Raw genomic sequence first — 19,488 nt, 5'->3', positions numbered from 1 at the left:
TGGTGGAGGAAGAACCCGGAAAAGCCCGGAAAGAACCACCAACCCACGAGAAGCTACTGGCAAGCTTTCTCACATGCCCGCATTGGCTGAATCTTAGACTCGAACCACCGCAGACAGAGGTGAGATGGCAGTGATCCATAACGAAGAGCGCTTTAGACCACTCGGCCACTCGGGGCCCCCAATTCTATCTTGAGAGGTCATATTAAGACTCAGATTGTCAAACAGAACCTGGAGTTTGTCACTATCTAGCCTTGGTCATTTTTAGTTGCATTGTAACTAGAAGGGCTTTTGTTTTTTCTGTATTTATGATCATGCTGTTTTCCTTGCACCATACTTTAAGTATGTTTAGAGCATCCTGTAAATTACTTTGAAGTACAATTTTGGTTTTTTATCCATCTCAGACAGTCTAGTATCATCTGTATAGAGGTCAGTGGAAGAAACTGAAGTTCTTTTCTTATGAGGTAAGTCGTTGATAAATAGAATGAATAACTGAGGTCCAAGGATTGAACCATGTGGTACTCCACAATTATTCTTTTTACATTGAGAAAGTTGACCATTTAAAGATAATTTTTGCACTCTATCAGTTAAGTAAAAAGCAACCAGTTTAGCTAGTTTTCACTCATTTATAGAATTTTAGTTTTTCAAGCAAACTTGCATGGTCTACAAAATCAAAAACATTACAAAAATCAACCATAATAGTGCCTATCATTTCTCCTTTATCTACTGCTTTCAGCCATTTATTAATCAAAGATATAGGTGCAGTTTCACAGGAGTGATTCTGTCAAAAGTCTGACTGATTATCATGAATAAGGTCATAAGTGTTCAAATGGTTGAGAGAATCATGTACATGTTTTTCTAGTATCGGAGAGACAAGGAAGGATAGAGATGGGTCTGTGGTTATTTACATCATCCTTTGTTCCTGCTTTATGCAGTGGTAGAACCTTGGCTGTTTTCCATGTTTGTGGAAATTTATTAGACCTAATATTTTTATTGCAAAGGAAAGCTATACTCTCTACTATTGCTGGTGCAGCTACCATAAGTAGCCTTGGTCTAATCATATAAAATCCTATAATTTTATAATCATCCATTATTAGAATATATTTCAACACAAATTCAGAACTCATTTCAGGAATTTCAAATTTGATATTGTTTGTGAATTTTTTTAGCACAGAAAGTTTTCAGTTCCAGATGGTCAGATGAAGTTCTGTGGGTTTTTTTTAAAGGTTTTTCAGCAATCTGAACAAAGAAACCATTAAAAATATTTAAGATGTCAGTTGGATTATTGGTTTAAATGCACTGATGATAGAGGAATAAAATTTCAGTTTTACTCTTACATTTCCATGCACCAAACTCTGTAAACACTCTCCAGAGAGCTTTCGGGTTATTTCTGTTTTCATCCAACACTTTTTTGTAGTGTGCTTTTTTGGCTTCATGCATTATTTTATTAACTTTATTCCTCCAAACTAAATAGTTAGCATGATTTCCTATAGATTTTAGTTGGTCTCTTTGCTGTCTGGCTTTTAAACTTTCTGGGGAGATCCAGCCTGGCTGGTTGTCTTTTTTATCCTTTGTGTTTTTAAAGGGGCATGTTTGTTTACCATTTTTATGAACAGATCTGTCCAAGTATGTAAAAAATCATCGATATCTCCAAAGGTTTGGACTGTATTCCATGAAAGCTGGCTATGAAGGTGCAATTTACCAACGGAGGTATGGGTGAACATTTTGCACTAAGTAAGTTTAATCTTCTAAACTTCGATTCTGGAGTAAGTTTGGTAGGTAATAAAAATAACACTTTCTTTCCCTACATTAATACCAGATATATTTCATCTTGTGGTATCCAAAACTATATATTTAAACTCATGGCTTCACCACTCGTTAAAATATCATGCATTTGGTTAAAGTAGAGTGAACAAAGAAATTAAAAGACGGAACAAAATTACATGTAAATCAATAGCAAACTAAATTTCTAGTAAAAATTAAGCAATCAAGGGAACATTTAACAGTCACATTAAGTCTTTTGAAAAATAATACATTCAAACTGGTTCATATAAAATCAAGGATTGACACTGATGATGAATGACAAATGGCCATAACTCCATCAAGAAAAATCTAAAATGGTACATTACATTATTATATTCCAAACAGGTTCAATATATGCATGCTGGAAAGCTTGTTATACACCTCAAACAATAAATATCAGCAACACCAACATTAAATTCACACTGTCAGGACAAAACCTTGGTGTCACTCTGGTCAGTACTCTCACGCTGCACAAACATGTCATGAACATATGCAAGGCTGCATACACCGCTCCCTCGATAACTCGCGCCCTGATAACTCGCGAACCTGCTTATAACGCGGTGTCCGGCATGGATCCCGTATTTTTAAAAGAAAATATTCTAAAAAAATGAAGAAAATCATGATCAGAACTGATGAATGAAACCTTGATATATCGCCCGTTTTATCGTCGAAAATGGCGGTTAGTGCCCGAAAAGTTAGAATTAACATTGTGAAATTTTCAGGTTTTAATAAGGAATCACATATCTTGTTAGATTTTATCAGAAAAAATATTTTCTCAGTTCACTGTAAATAATAATACTGTATATGTATACGGCGAAACAGCGATCAATGAATTATAGTAAATGCTAACAGGTGGCAACACTGAATGAAATGAACACTAATTAAATATGTCTTGTCAGGGGAAATTAGTGTTTTAATCTTTTCATTGTGTTGCAGCGAGCACATCTGTGAGAACCTAATTAAGTGCCGGCTGCGTTTTGATCGACGACTTGGGGAAGTGTTTGTTGCATTGTAAAAATCAATTAAAATAGACCTGCTTTGTTTTATCACGTTAAGTCAGTCTTTTGTATCAAATCAGGTAAAAGACGTACAAAAATACAAAAGTTCAAAGGAATGCAAATCCTACATGCATAAACTCTTGTGGTCAATATCGTGTCTCAACATCAATCAGTTTAATTGGACCAATCGAACATGGTTTCAAATAGTATGTACTTATTGTCATTAAAGTATATATTAATCAGTAATGTATCCTAATCATTTGTAAATGTGACCATGGAGATCAAGGGAATCAAGCGAAAGGCGTACTCGGTGAATGAAAAGCTTACTGTCATAGAAAAGGTTCATAATGGTGAATCAAGATCAAAAGTTTGTAGTGAACTTAAACTTGCCAAGTCGACACTCAGAGGTTGGCTCAAGGATGAGAAGAAATTTCGGGATTATTTGCATGAAGTTGATTCTGATGATGGATTTAAATGGAAACGGGCACGCACTGCAAACGACGCAGAATTAGATGATGCTGTGTACACCTGGTTCACACAGCAACGTGAACAAGGTGTTCCGATTTCGGGAACAATTCTCAAGGCCCAGGCAGAGAAAATGGCCAAAACTATGGATACTGATTCAGATTTCATGGCAAGCCATGGATGGCTTTGTAGATTCCAGCGCCGACATGGAATAAAACAAAATTCGTTGTCGGGAGAGATACGCTCAGCAAATCAGGCGGCCGCATTTAGTTATCCCAACCAACTCCGAGAGATACTGACCCGTGATGGATATACAGACGACCAAGTTTATAATTGTGATGAGGCTGGTCTATGCTATCGGATGATGCCAGACAAAACTCTAGCTACCAGAGATGATACACACAAAAATGAGGGTTTCAGGCTGAACAAAGAGAGATTAACACTTTTGTTTTGTGTTAACAAAACTGGCACACATAAAATGAAACCATTATGTGTTGGCAAATACAAGTCTCCCCGTTGTTTTCATCACATTTATATGGACACCCTTCCATTTGTATACAGAAATAGTGGAAATGCATGGATGACTGCAACAATATTTACGGAGTGGTTTTCTAAGATGTTTGTCTCCGCCGTCAGAAACCACCTGCGATCCAGGGGCTTAGAGGAGAAAGCTCTACTGCTATTAGACAATTGCCCAGCAAATATTGTCATATTCTCACTCTCGTATTTGTATTCAAATTTTTTTTTTTATTTTTTTTTTTACATGTCTGACGTTTAGACCCATTAAATTCATGGTTGGTAATGGTCTATCTTTGTGAATTTATTTTTTTACATTTTACTCAATCAATCTATCTATCTATCTATCTTATCTATCTAGTGATAGCAAATTTTTTTTTTTTAGAGCAACACAAGTTTCGACGTTGTCGTTTTTCGATATGAATGTTATCTTTTTTGATAAAAGAAATCTTGATTCATTTTTAACAAACAATAAAACTAGAATGTATCCAAATCAACACAAAAAGCAGTGATGTAATATACAATGTGTTTAGCGATACACATGTTAAGAGCACTGATACCTCGTGGAATAATGTTTGTTTTTACGATCTTTTCAAGATACTTTATCCAGAAATTAAAGGTAATTTATAAAGAAAAACGAACAACACCTTTATAAAGAAATACTTATTCACAGTTATTTTCAGCACGATTATAAAACGAATATTTAACAATGCAACCCCCCCCCTTCGCCTCTCTCTGTCGATCTCCATCTCTTTATTAGTTTTTTTATAGGTCCCTCGGTAACTTGCGCCCTCGCTTTTAGTGCGGTCCATGTTTTTGGACCCCGTTGTGCGCGAGTTATCGAGGGAGCGGTGTATCTTGAGCTGAGATGCATCAGCTCAATTCGCAAATATCTTTCAGTTGATGCCACTAAAACACTTGTGTGTTCATTAGTACTTTCAAGACTGGACTATTGTAACTCAATTCTGTCTGGTTCATCTCAATATCTACTTCAGAAACTTCAAAAAACTTCAAACAGAGCTGCTCAGATCATACTTACAGTACCACGATCAGAGCACACCTCCCCGCTGCTCTGTACCCTACACTGGCTATCCATTCAATCCAGAATCAAACACAAAATTTGTTCTCTGTGCTACATTTCACTGACGGATTCCAGTCCAACATACCTAACAAACCTCACCCATGTGTACACACCAGCAAGATACTTACACTCCTCTTCTGACAATTGTATACTCATTATTCCCACTATGTAAATGAAGTCATATGGACAACGTTCTTTTGCATACCAGGGCCCAGCAACATAGAATGAATTGCCCACTGAACTTAGACACAAAGACACAGTGATCCCATTCAAGAATGCTCTTAAAACTCACCTATTTTGACTGCAAGAACAAACTTAAAGACCTAATAATGTTCTCTACCTTAAATATTTTCAGCATGTTTTTTATGTTTTTTAATTTCATGGTGTTAGTTTTTTTGTAATAATATCATTATATATGGGGTTTTTTGTGTTACAAATGTTGTCTAATGTTGTAAAGCACTTAGAGCTTCTAAAGATTAGGCGCTATACAAAGTCCTCATTATTATTATTATTATTATTATTAAATATACTATTCATCTTAATACAGTCAAAAGAAAGATGAAAGTTAACACTTTAAATTTACAAACTTAGATTTAAAAAGACCAATTACAGTTTTCACTAAAATAAGTACCATGATGTGAAAATTGCCCTATACTTACGGAAAGTGTTTCCTTCAGTGTCAAGTTAGAAAAGAAAATATCATTTTGCAGGACATAGCAAATCTTCCTCTTGATCCTCCTATCAACAGGAATTCCATTTAGAGTTATTTCCCCCGAATCAATTGACAGGCGGCCTGAGAGTGTGTTTAGCAAACTTGTCTTCCCAGATCCTAAAATAACAATCTTCATCTTAAAATGAAATATTTAAAAGTAAAGGATATAAATTATTTGGAAGCTGAACTACTGGATAACTTCAGTTAAGTAGTCTTTCTTAAGGTGCATTAAGAATTACAGAGACAGTCCAAAGATACAGATATGTCAATCATATTTTTTCAAAATTAAAGGAATTTATAGGGCCTCTGTTCTCAACAATATAGGGATTTTGAATGTAGATCATTACAAAGAGCACAGATAATGATGAACTTATATTACAAATCAAATACCAAAGTTTTCATTATTTTAACACAGCAATTAGCCAATAAATGCACTGAAATAATGATTGGAACATACATACATGTAATAGTCAAACCTTTCTTGAGAGACCACTGCTATGAGAGACCACCTGTCTTGAGAGACCAGGTACTCCATGTACAGATTTATTGATTATATAGTGTTATGACCTGTTATGAGAGACCACCTTTCATGTGAGACATTATGTTTTGGCAGAAGGGGTGATCTTTCAAGACTGGTTCCACTGTACATTACTGATACTTCTTTAACATACCAAGTACACACATTATTATGAATCATTATATGATCTTTAATATACCAAGTACACACATTATTATGAATCATTATATGATCTTTAATATACCAAGTACACACATTATTATGAATCATCATATGATCTTTAATATACCAAGTACACACATTATTATGAATCATTATATGATCTTTAATAAACCAAGTACACACATTATTATGAATCATTCTATGATCTTTAATATACCAAGTACACACATTATTATGAATCATCATATGATCTTTAATATACCAAGTACACACATTATTATGAATCATTATATGATCTTTAATATACCAAGTACACACATTATTATGAATCATTATATGATCTTTAATATACCAAGTACACACATTATTATGAATCATCATATGATCTTTAATATACCAAGTACACACATTATTATGAATCATTATATGATCTTTAATATACCAAGTACACACATTATTATGAATCATTATATGACCTTTAATATACCAAGTACACACATCATTATGAATCATTATATGATCTTTAATATACCAAGTACACACATCATTATGAATCATTATATGATCTTTAATATACCAAGTACACACATTATTATGAATCATTATATGATCTTTGTTTCACTGTGCAAGAAAAGTCAGCATGCGGTTCTCACACAAAATTAAAGTGATATTATACAGATTTTGGAAAAATAACTAAAAAAATATATGTACAGTGTGACCCTGCTATAGCATGCTCCATTAAAATATGATTTGGATATAACATGATCGTGGTGTGGCTCCTGAAACTTCATATATATGTATTTTTCTTGTTCATGACATAAAACTTTTTCTTTCTTAAAAGTAGGAAAAATAAAGTGTAAAAGGTTTATGATAATTTTGGGGAAGAGATATCATATGAATTCTAATATATGATAATTGTGGTGTGGCTTCTGAAATTTCATATACTAGCACTTTTCTTGTACACAAAAAAAATAGTTATTTTTCCTTAAGAGTATGAAAAATAACATGTAAAACATCTATTCAGGGATCATGCTGCATTTTGCCAATGCTGCAAATTGTGAATTTTTTCCCTTACTAGGCAACAAAATATATCATCTGGTGATATTTTGTTTGCAACAATATTGGCTGTTCAAACTTTTGTATAGAATCTTGGGTTTGGAGCAGAGAAATTCAAATGCACCATGAAAGGAAGCTACAAACTTAAAATAAAATGTGATGGAATCTGTCACATAAACAAATTCTTTGTTCATATTGACCAACCATCTTAACAATGCATTGTTATATCATAATCAGCTTGTGCTGACATCTGGCATGAGTACTTACTGTATGCTGTGATACACTCCAATAGTCATGCTACCAAGACTAGCTACAATTAATCAACTTTTTACAGCAGGAACATTAACTGCGACAGTCAATCAAACTATGGCAAATTCCTTTTTTTTAAATATAAATGTACCCAGAAAAAATTGTTTTGCTGAAACTTCAAAGAAAACTGATTACCTCTGAAGCACCGATCTTTGTGTATAAATACTAAGCAAATGAACACAAAATCAGTCTCAATCTATGTTCTACAATTATTTTGATAATGCTGCCACAATAAGAAATGAGCATGTGTTTAGTCCTCCAAAGCTGTCCTTTATCAGTGACTTCAATAACACATGCACCATCAAATAAAGCTGACTACAATCTTTAATAAAAACAAAGAACCTTTCATCAAAGGAAGTCAGCACCAAACTTGGATTGTTGCATTTCCAAAGTGACGAACACATTTACCATGCTGTGAAATTTTCCTTTATGCAGGAAAAAAGTTTATGCTTATGGTCACTAGTAACGGATGCAGAAAACACAAATTAAATTTACAATCCTTTGATGCCATCGATATCTGGCCATCAAGTTAGATGATGATAGGATATTTTACAATGATGTTTGTTAAACTTTTTAATTTCTTCACATTTTCATTTCACTATGAATAGCTCATCTACTGGGTAGCCCCGGGAAAATGATAGCTATCTCCAGCTGATCATAATATGGGCCAAAGTACATGTAGCATGTAAATAACTACAGCCGTGTACTATTGGTGACAATATCATATGCGTAATCTGTGTTTTGTAATGGGAGGAGACTGATACATGAATTTGATAACATTTGATATATACTCAAATTAATTAATTTTTACATGTACAGTACTTAAAGGAATATAGACTACTACACAAATGTAAGTTGTCAATATACAAATGTATTTCAGACTAGTATGTCTTCATTTAATCAAAAGCATGCATTTTTGTGTCCACTTTTATTACCAACACCCCCACCCCCACATTTTTTGTTCAGGCATCATTTTCTTCAGCTAACTGACATGGTTGGTTATAACACAGTTTGGTCTATAGCACAGTTGGGTTCTATGGACCCCATCCACCATGTTATATCAGGTCCACACTGTATAAAAAATATATTAGGATTTTATAGGGATTTATATAAAATATAGGGTTGAATAGGAGGACCAACACTTACCAAAACCTTACTCTAAAAACTTGCATATACTTCAGGATTTCAATTGGTTCTGACTTTGTAGTCATATAGGTGTGATTACCTTACCAAAAGTCACTCAATTCATGATTAACAAGATTAAAACATAAAATAAAAAGAACTTAATTAATTATTTGCAGAGATGCATGCATCTGCAGCACTAACAATGACTATAATAAGAGATTCTATTTATAAATGTTATTCAGATAACTAAACAGCTGTTAAAATAATCTAATTATGGTCAAGACAGTACTGTACATTATATATATATATATATATATATATATATATATATATATATATATATATATATATATATATATATATAAACATACCACTTGGCCCCATGACAGCAAGAAGATGGCCTGGGAGAGCAGCCCCACAGACATAATTTAGTAATGAGGTCCCATTGGCATGCACACTGACATTCCTAAACACAAGTCCCTTAGGGGCTTTAGCTGTCTCTTCTGGGCTAGGGTCAAAGTCCACATCTGTCATTTCTGGACAATGTCCTAAATACTCGGAGCCAGGCCTTCAAGATCATATATCTGCCATTTTGCCTTCTCTGAACACACATGACAAAACAGAAAAATTCTTTATTACTGGTAAGAAATAATGAATTACAACAAAAAATACAAAGGTTACTATCAATTATTTTATTTATGTCAGTATCAATTTTCCTTAGTTTTGCAAAAACTATTATTTAGATCACTCTTTAAAAACGTAGATTAGAGAGGGGTCCTATTGTTTGTTTTGGACATACTTTTGTAAGTTGCACCTTTTAATTGTTTTTATTTCACAGCAATCATGAAATCAACAATTAGTAGTTCTATCACAATATGTAACAATTCAGACTAAAGCCATTGGCACAGGAATGTCTCATTCTCATCCAGCAATCACAATGCATGTATACCATTATGTGATGGAGAAGCCATGAAAAAGTAGTTGATTCATGAACAATAATGCACAGCTTGGAGTGGTTTCTTCATCTAAATTTATTTTCACTTGTTTACATGTCATGATTAACAATTTAAACATTACATTTTAGAAAATATGTTTCAATGGATCTGGGCCGGCATGTCCAGCCCACAACAAAAAGATTTTTTGCTGTAAGAGATGTCACTTTGACCTCAAGGTCAAAAGGTTAAATGAGCATATTGCAGAATGAATTGCCTTGGCTTCATATTGAGTCATGCCATGTATGACAGGAATCAATCAAAGGTATAAGCAAATTAATTTTTTTAACAATAACCATCCTGCACATTTTCTATCAATGTGACCTTGATCCAAAAGAAAAGCGTGAGTGAGCATGTCAATTGTCCTAGTTTCCTAATGATTCATGGTAAGTATGATAAGAATCTATCAAGGGTTTTTGGAAAAACGTGCAAAAAACTTTAACCAAATCCCTAAGAAACTGTTGACACTGCCACCTGTGGAAAAGTGACTGCTTTGGCTCATTTCCCACTAACATGGACTCCACAGAAAGCCTCAGCAAATCATTTCATAAATCTTTTTTCTAACCTTTCTAATCTCACTCTTGACTCTACTGAGCATTCTTACATGGGATATGAACATGTTGGCTTATCAATAGCCAGTAACAATGGTCATTCTTGGTACACATGTAAAAATTGTGTCCTTATTAATTTTCTAAATTATCTGGATATTCAATGCCAAATCATTCCAAATATTTAGGAATATATTACTGCTGAAGTTGTTCTTGTGTTCAGAATTATGGATTATTAATAAATTCTGAGCCAATAGGGGCATATTGGATGTCCCTGTACCATTATAATTTAGGACCAACTAAATGTTGGGATGAATGTGTGTAAAGTTTCATGACAAAGTAGTTTTGAGTAGTTAGGAGGAACAGCAATAACAAACTTGTGCTAATGGATAGACAAATGGAAGATGAAAGATGAACCATCCCATAAGCTTTCTGTTCCAGAGGATCTAAAAGTTACTTGTACAATAAAGGAATGCATGTCATTCAATACTTGTATTGGAGTAACATTCATCCCATACTACTTCTCAGTATTATGATCGAACACTGGGCCTTAAACATGGAAAACATACTTTGATAATTCTGCATGATTTAGAAGTGGGGCCAAGATCCAAACTCTCAATTACTGTAAGGCATAAATTTTAAACAATATATTCAGATCAGTCACATGTCAAATCTTTTCTTTCTTCAAATACATTCTATCGACACACAAAGACTAAGTATTATTTCCTTGAAGAAGAAAAAAACCCAACTGTTTTGTTCATTTGTTGTTCTTCATAACTCAACACAATATTTACAAACTTAAAAAATGTTAAGATTGTTACCCTTGCTGAAAAAAATATAAAGGTTCACAAATTTTATTGAAAACAGAAGTCTTTGCATTTGCTGTTGATAATCAGGTTCTGTACATACACCAATACAGCACTGGATAAACACACTCGGACAGCACTATCAGTAACTGGGTAAACAGAGACAAGTCCAGCAGTGCCATCATTAATTTGAGTCAGCAACTGCAAGAGCCAAAAACTTGGATGCATACAAAAATCGTTTACTGCCAATACTACAGCGTGACAAATGGGAATGGATGAAACCCATTTCTCATCTAGATTTGGCCCTAGTAACAATAACAAGGCACTGAAATTTCATTTTTTAGTGGAGATCAGGAAGTTCTGGGTGAAAAAAAATTCCAGTACCCAACCCCAAAGCTTGAAAAACATCAGTTGAAAACAGAAGACTACATTTCTGTATACTTTCCGATCTAAGCAATCATTTTTTTCTTACCTTTTAGACTAACTTCTTTTTAAAAACAAAACTTGTTTCATTTCAAACTATAGCAATAAACTGACTTACCTTTCAAGTGATCTTCTGGTGAATCACATTGTGTATATATATATATATATATATATATATATATATATATATATATATATATATATATATATATATATATGTATATATACATACATACATACATACAGGGGCCCCAAGTGGCCGAGTGGTCTAAAGCGCTCTTCGTTACGGATCACTGCCATCTCACCTATGTCTGCGGCGGTTCGAGTCTAAGATTCAGCCAATGTGGGCATGTGAGAAAGCTTGCCAGTAGCTTCTCGTGGGTCGGTGGTTCTTTCCGGGGTTTTCCGGGTTCTTCCTCCACCATTAATACTGGCCGCCATGTATAGCCCTATCGTGCTGAAAAATGGCGTTAAACCCCACAACAACAACAACAACAACATACATACATACATATAATGTGATTCACCATATATAAAAGTTTCTCTGGATTACATGAAAGAAGTTTATTATTTCCAGATAAATTTAGAAATAAACAAATTCTATTTAATGATTTTATCCACACCAATGATGTCTTTTCATAATTTTAACTGCAGTTTGTACAAAAAGATACAAGGATAAAATATACACCAAAGTGGGGCAGATTAAATGCAACACCAGACGCTCCAGTGTAAATAAAATGCAGACTTGTTTTTATGTCTTATGTACTCTAATTGTGGAAGATCAGTGGCTTGTCAGCTGCGTTCAAAGTTTATTGTGTGTACTTAAGGGGGATAAACTAATATAGCTGCTTTATTGCTTCGTGTAACAAAAACACTAAACCCTTGTTAAACAGAAACTTACATCATTCATGACATATACATCGAACCACCATAGTTTACTTCCTCTTCTTTTTCATTAATTTGTGTAGTCATATATTTAGAAATTCTCCAGTGTATCTCTTTTCTTTTATTTCATTTGTTCATTCTTTCACTAAATCGTTGTCTTGAATATTCGATGTGCAAAATCTTGAAGGTCTTGATGTTCCAAGTCTTGAATGTCCTGATATACCCATGATGCAATCCCTAATGTCGAATTCACAAAAATTCCAAAATAATGTGTTAATCCAGAGTTAATGAGCAATTAGTAATTGCAATGAATAATTCAAATAATTCTTCTAAAACCATACCTGAACACAGCTATAAACTCTGAAAACAAATGGATTTGACATGAATGATTTGTTAGTTTATGAATTTTATATACCAATTTACACTTGACCTATGATGCAAAAAAATGTTCTGGAAAATGATTCATTACAGTTAGAAAATTCCACCAACTAGTAAATAAGGTTGAACATTGAACTCAAATTTAGTAAACATCTTGCTTACTGCTTACAATCATGAAAAAAGTCAGGCATGCAAAACTCCACAACCCTCAATCATGGACAAAAAGTAAGTACACAATATGTGTGTATGTGATTTAGATTTTTAACGTAGCTTTAACAATTGTCCAGTCATGTTGCTATGTCTGCCATGTGGCAGTTTAAAATGATGACTAGCACTGGGCTATCATGCCATAGATATGTAGCATCATGTCCAACCCAGTCACATTATCCTGACACCAGGCTGACCAGTTCTAACACTAACCTATCAATGCTGAGCGCCTAGATAGGCAGCTGTTATTACCAATTTTAGAAGTCTTTGGTATGACTCATCTGGGATTCGAACCCATGACCTCCCGCATCCAGGGCTGATGCTCTAACCACTAGGCCACCAGAGCGGTCTAAGCACACAATATAGATATACATAACACTTGAGCGAACTCTATATAAACAAAAGCATAATTGATCAAATTTGTAAAATGTTATTGAACATCCTTGTTATCACAAAGCCGCAGGTTGAATAAATGATTTCTCTTCAACACACACCTATGTGACTATCTTTTATTTGTCTATTGGAACAATTCAGTGCTACACAAATGAAGGTGCTGATCCCCATTATTGCAATAACAGATAACAAAAAGATTGCACAGCACAGCGACACTAGTAGATTATTTAGTATTAAGGCAACTGGAATAAAGTGCCTAGCCAAAGGAAACACTATGAAAGCTGACACAGGCTGGTTTTAATGGTAAGATTTGAACTGGCATCTTTTTGGTCTCAAATCTGACATGGTAACCAGTGAACCACCACAGCTCCTGCCTATATTAATCACTTCTTATGACATGTCGGAGGGCACACCAAGACTTATTTTATATCCCGAAGCCTTTGATCCCTATTTGTATTTACAATAATATAACATTGGTACAACTAGCTGCTAGAATTACAATGTATAACTTTCCTCCTGTGCTCAATGAAAGTAACATGGCCAAAATACAAGATGTAATGACCAAAACTGAATATTATTTAGCAAGGGAAACTGAATTCTGAGATATTATATAACACAGGCCTTGGAAAATCCTGAGTTTTGCCAGATATTACCATTTCCTTCTGATAGGCAAATGAGGTTCCCAGTGGTCAATTGAACAATAGGATTAAAAACCACAGTAATAATGAATTTACCCTCCATCAACAAACCTGGTTGTGCTTACCTGGGAAACAGTGTTATGTATATCTATACTGCATTCTCAACTTTTTTTCTATGATTACAGATTATACTTTAAGATAATGGTCATTTGTAAACAGCATCTCAACATTACTAATTTCTGTCCATGGCTGTAGGTTGTAAATAATATGGAGACATCATCTGGAGTTCATAATATTTTAGAAACAGACTTGTTTACAATTTGATTAGAATTTTCCATTGGAATGACTCAGATCTAGGTCAAGTGAAAATTTATCAATAGGGACATGATAAACAAATAATACATTCCCATCTTAAATCAATCTCTGGAATCCATTTGTTATCTGAGTTTACAATTGTGTCCAGACAATTTGAGAGGAATTCTTTTTTAATTATTAATTGGAATTACAAAGTGCTCACAGACTTTGGACTAATATATTAATTTTGGAATTAATGTGAGCTCATTCAACGACATTCTGCACTGCATCACTGGTACATCAGGACATTCAAGACTATTGGAATTCATTCAGAACATTCTGCATTTCTGGACTTGTGATAGGATATTTAGGATTATATGGATTTTAATTCATAATACTGAAAGTGTCTCTTAAATTTTCACTTTGTAAGTTAGAGAAAAAAAGTGTTTCTTGATTTTACTTAAATTGCTGGTTTGACTTCTTTCTGTTAATTAACTGAAGACCTTGCATGGTCACAACAGTTTGAGGAAAGCTGTAACTGTTTTGTTGGAATATTTTTAATATTTTTTATCTTTTGTACTTTAAATTAAGATTTAACATTTTGGTAATATCAGAAACAAAAGAAACACCAACATTCCCTTCTATTCTGATGTAAATATTTGTGTAATTTATTTAAAGTAACAAGGATGAGATCATTGAAAATAACTCTTTTACCTTCTTATAAATTAACTTGATTTTCAATTTGATGTTGTTGTTGTTGTTGTAGGGTTTAACGCCATTTTTCAGCACAAGATAGGCTATACATGGCAGCCAGTATTAATGGTGGAGGAAGAACCCGGGAAAACCCCGGAAAGAACCACCGACCCACGAGAAGCTACTAGCGAGCTTTCTCACATGCCAACATAGGCCGAACCCGCGACTCAAACAGATGCAGACAGAGGTGAGATGGCAGTGATCCGTAACGGTGAGCACTGTAGACCACTCAGCCACTCGGGGCCCCCGATTTTCAATTTGAAAGTATTAAATTAAAAGAAAAAATGATTGAGTTAAAATATATAGCAATTCATTTTTCAGTGTAATAAGACAATATAAATACAAATGTTATTAATATACATCACATACAAAATTTTACAAGATGATTACTAAAAGCCTTCCTACATATTTTCCATGTTAATTCAAAATTCCTATTCTCTCATTTATTTCTATCTAAATATGTGTTTAATGTTCAAATAAATTACAACAATAGCTTCTTACATACTTTGCCAATAAAATGACTCCTTTTTTCTCTTAGGGAGAGACCATTTAATTTCTGGGAAGGTGATGAGAATTTGTAGAAAACAAAAATGATGTCCCCCAAATAGCTTTACAAAACAATTCTTACTCTGAGACTTTGAAAGAAAACAATCTAATTAAATCCATTATACTAGCTAAAGAAATATATCATAAGGTAACAATTTTTTCCCAAAATATCCTCATTTGAAAGAAAATAACAGGTTACACACACACACCTGAAAAACTGGTTGGTCCCTTATGCTAATGATGAAATACAGGTCTGGAGCAGTATGTTTTGCAAAATATATATCATGAATCAGAGAAATATATTACTCAAAGTGACATATGTATATGCATCTCTGCAAGATTAGTTTCTCAAACCCTTGTCCTACAATGCACGATATTAATGGTGGAGGGGGGGGGGCACCGAAAAACTATATGTCGTTAGACATGTTACACTGTTGAGCTTCCCTAAGCCCTACAACATATCCCCTGTTTGCATAACAGCTGGAAATAGGTCATATCTGATGTGACAGGTAGGGAATTCCGATTACCCCGAGTCCTACTACAGGATATGTCAACCGTCACCCTGATCGGTATGACGAGAGTCAAACCCCTATGGGTCGGCGTTTTACACTTTATACGCCTACCAACGACCCTGTGTTAGTATCAGTTAGTATGCATTAGAATAAAATGCAAATCACCTCCATAAAGCAATAATCATGTTGAGTCATGCACGGCTGAAAACGCTTTTATATACAAAACCGTACTTTGCTATGCATACCTGTGCAAATGTCCAACACCGCCACCCCATCCACACTATAATTTTCATTTATTTTATGCCAATAACCTGTCAAAAATCAGATGAAACAAGCCATATTCTTTCAAATGTGCACGAAAAGTGTTATCTGTATCACTTTAAACAGGTGTTCAAATCAAGTTCTGATCAGTGATTATGTCACAATTATGCAACTGCTGTTCTCTCCCACCATCTCCTAAACCGCCGAAGCTTTACATTGCCATCCTAAACTGCCGAAGCTTTACATTGCCATTAGAACAAGTGTTCAAACATTTTATTCTGGCGGTCTTTCTGCACGTGCAATAAGCCCAAAAGTTATCAAGAGCATACAAACCTAGGTGAGACTTTTACCTCTGACGGAGAGATTAAAAGAAAACACTCTCGACGTTATCTCCGGCGGATAAGAGCGAAAACTCGTCATACATGTTTACCTACTCCGCATGGTAAAGGGAGACAATTCTAACTTTGGCTTCAGGGTACTAAGCCATCAGTCAATGAGACAATCAATCATTCAGTCAGCGTATGCTTCTTTTTAAGATTTTATTTAATATCAGCGCCATTAACACTGTTAGATATGGCCTGACCTGTATTTTTACTGTTGGCGTCATGCGTGTCATTTCATCTTAAAATTGATCGAATCACATCGTATTGGAATTATGAATATACGGATATATTGCTTTAGTCTTTAGAGATTGTTGTATTTTTAATATTGTATAAGTTCGCAAAATTATGGTTTATGAGTATTCAAGGACTCGTTATAGATTAAAAAATGTCACAGTCTGCTGTTACTTTTTAGAAGACAGCTGATTCTACACAGAAGGTCTAGTCTAATATCATTTCCATGCTTTTATAGTTCTGTCTATTTTGGTGGCGGTCGTGGTGGTGTTTGTGTATTTGTTGTTATTGCTTTTGTTTTCTCTACAATCTTGTATTGTCAGACCGATCGTTTATCTGAACGAAAGAACTTCATTCATCCATTTCTCCTCTGGGCAGTCATCCGCTTGCCTTTTGCCAGATAGTTGTTAAATTAAATGGGATGAGAGAAATACTATCTACATTTAAGTAATGTTGGGGTCTATTCCAAGCCTCGATTTAAAATGATTGCCACTTATTGTTGCCATATTTCCTGTCATATTGACAGCTCGAAGACTGCAATTGTTATATGTGTTAGACATCGAATATCCCAAAGAAATGTACAATATTATGCTCCATGTTAAGAATCAAATATATTTTGTCTAATTCAGTTTCAAGCTAAGACTGCATTTTTTTTTATTAAATTCTCTCCAAAAGTATTATTTCGATCAAATATAAAAGAACAACATTGTTGTGTAATGTTCAAATTCGTTATATGTATAATTCATTTTAGTATAATATTTACTGTAGCTCACATACTTGAGGGTGCACAAAACCTTTGAACACGCTATTAATGAGTCATAAAGACTAAAGCATTTAGTAATGTTTCATCATACCCCCTTTTTTTGTTCAATGTTTTAAGCATCTTTATCCAATAAAACTGCATGTGATATGAGACTAAGGAATATGAATTGACGAAGTGAAAAATGAATCATTAACTTAGCAATTTTGTCTCCAGCATCAATCCTCTGGACACACTATTAACAACGTGTAAAAACTTCTTCAAAAGCACGATATAGCAACCATGACATAATAGTTTATTGCTGCATGATAGAAAGCGTTATTAATATTTTGTGTTTCACTCGACATTTATCATTATGTGAAATATATATTGCTTATTGCCTGAAAAGTAAAGTATCTATATTACTGAGCTGTAAGATTAAGCCTACCGCACACAGGATGAGTAAGATACACACATGGTTTTATCTTGTTGCTGTGATGTTCTGATTGTCACATAGTTAACTTCAAAATCTTTTACAAGTGGATAAGGAAGAATATGTGAAGAAACAACATAACCTTTCAAAGAGACTGACAAGGTATCTTGAACAAAAATGTCACAACCTATTATGCAGTATGCTTTATTTGAGCTTTATGAACGCGAACATATTCTTTTTTTCTTTCCCACAAAGTGCTTGCAGCACCGTGTGATCTTGTATGTTTTCCCTGCTCTTTCTTCAAATACCCACCGTTTGCCTTTTTATGTAGTGTTAACATTGTTCAGATTACAAATCTATTTGGATCTTTTGGCTTTTGTGAACTTACTTTCTCTGGTAAATGTGCCTCTGGCACATATTGCCCTTTCCATGATTTTGTCTTTGATACTTCAACATTTTTCTGCTTGGTGTCCCATCTATTGACATCAACAGCAAAACGCTACAATGCCTATAAGAGTTCTGATGATTCACCCATTGATTAGATATTGATCTGTTTTTTTCCCTCCAAACAACTGTCACTTGCATTCAGTTCATATAAATTGTAAAATAGTGCATTGCTATATTGGGTTGGTATCCCCATGCGGCCTCTGACATCAAAGACGCTTTTAATCTCTTTTCAAGACAAGCTAATAAGCCAGTGCCAGGAAACATCCAGTTTCAAAATTGCCACCAGAAAATGTATCTCAAATAAATATAAAGCAAGTTGGTGGACACAATAACACGGAAAATCCATTCAGATATGATAACCAAGACTTATCAATCTGTCCTGAGCAGAAATCCTAACGCGAATAGAAGTCACATTCCCCAGTGTAAAGCAATGAATGTCCTCACAAACTTTATATGCGCATGGCAAAATGTTAACATCAGCACAACAACGAATCCAGATGAATTGACACCTTCCAAAGTGATTGTCAGTCCAACAGTATCAACCTTTTGCATCATTGTTTGGCATAGTTTATTGACAAAGATTTTGGTATGTTCTTTCCAACTATATTCATGTAGTTCCTTTAACTGAACAATAATGTAATGAAGTTGCAGCGTCTAATAATCCGATTTTCAATCAGCGATTCTGTCATGCTGGCCGACATAAAGCTTACCGGAGCTGACTTGTTATTTAAGAATTTTTAAAACTTTTTATGATAGAGTTGCGGGATAAATAAAATACACGTTTTGTGTCTTCGAACATAAGATTTGCTTGATCTCAGGTCGAAAACATTAAGACAGCTAGTCACGCCTCGCAGTCTAACTCTAGACAAAATAAGCCT

General features: G+C 34.3%; 1 protein-coding gene across 2 annotated transcripts in view; it reads right to left on the bottom strand.

Moving 5' to 3' along the window:
- LOC149785704 (uncharacterized) overlaps nucleotides 1-16,811 on the bottom strand; it is an 88,027-nt gene extending 71,216 nt beyond the window's left edge. Inside the window, exons 1-3 of one of the 2 annotated variants that reach the window (XM_089979571.1) lie at nucleotides 16,728-16,811; nucleotides 9,113-9,342; nucleotides 5,520-5,689 (exon numbers count right to left, since the gene is read on the bottom strand). In XM_089979571.1, coding sequence (XP_089835697.1) covers nucleotides 5,520-5,689; nucleotides 9,113-9,275 — 333 coding nt within the window. In that variant the 5' untranslated portion in view covers nucleotides 9,276-9,342; nucleotides 16,728-16,811. Of the gene's footprint in view, nucleotides 1-5,519; nucleotides 5,690-9,112; nucleotides 9,343-16,710 lie in introns of both variants that reach the window. The other variant, XM_089979570.1, reaches the window with a different exon arrangement.
- Between the last annotated feature and the right edge of the window lie 2,677 nt (nucleotides 16,812-19,488).

Source organism: Sinohyriopsis cumingii, chromosome 13 (assembly GCF_028554795.1).
Source record: "Sinohyriopsis cumingii isolate HCF-2022 chromosome 13, ASM2855479v2, whole genome shotgun sequence".
Classification (NCBI taxonomy): Eukaryota; Metazoa; Mollusca; class Bivalvia; order Unionida; family Unionidae; genus Sinohyriopsis; species Sinohyriopsis cumingii.
This window is presented reverse-complemented; position numbering and strand designations above follow the sequence as displayed.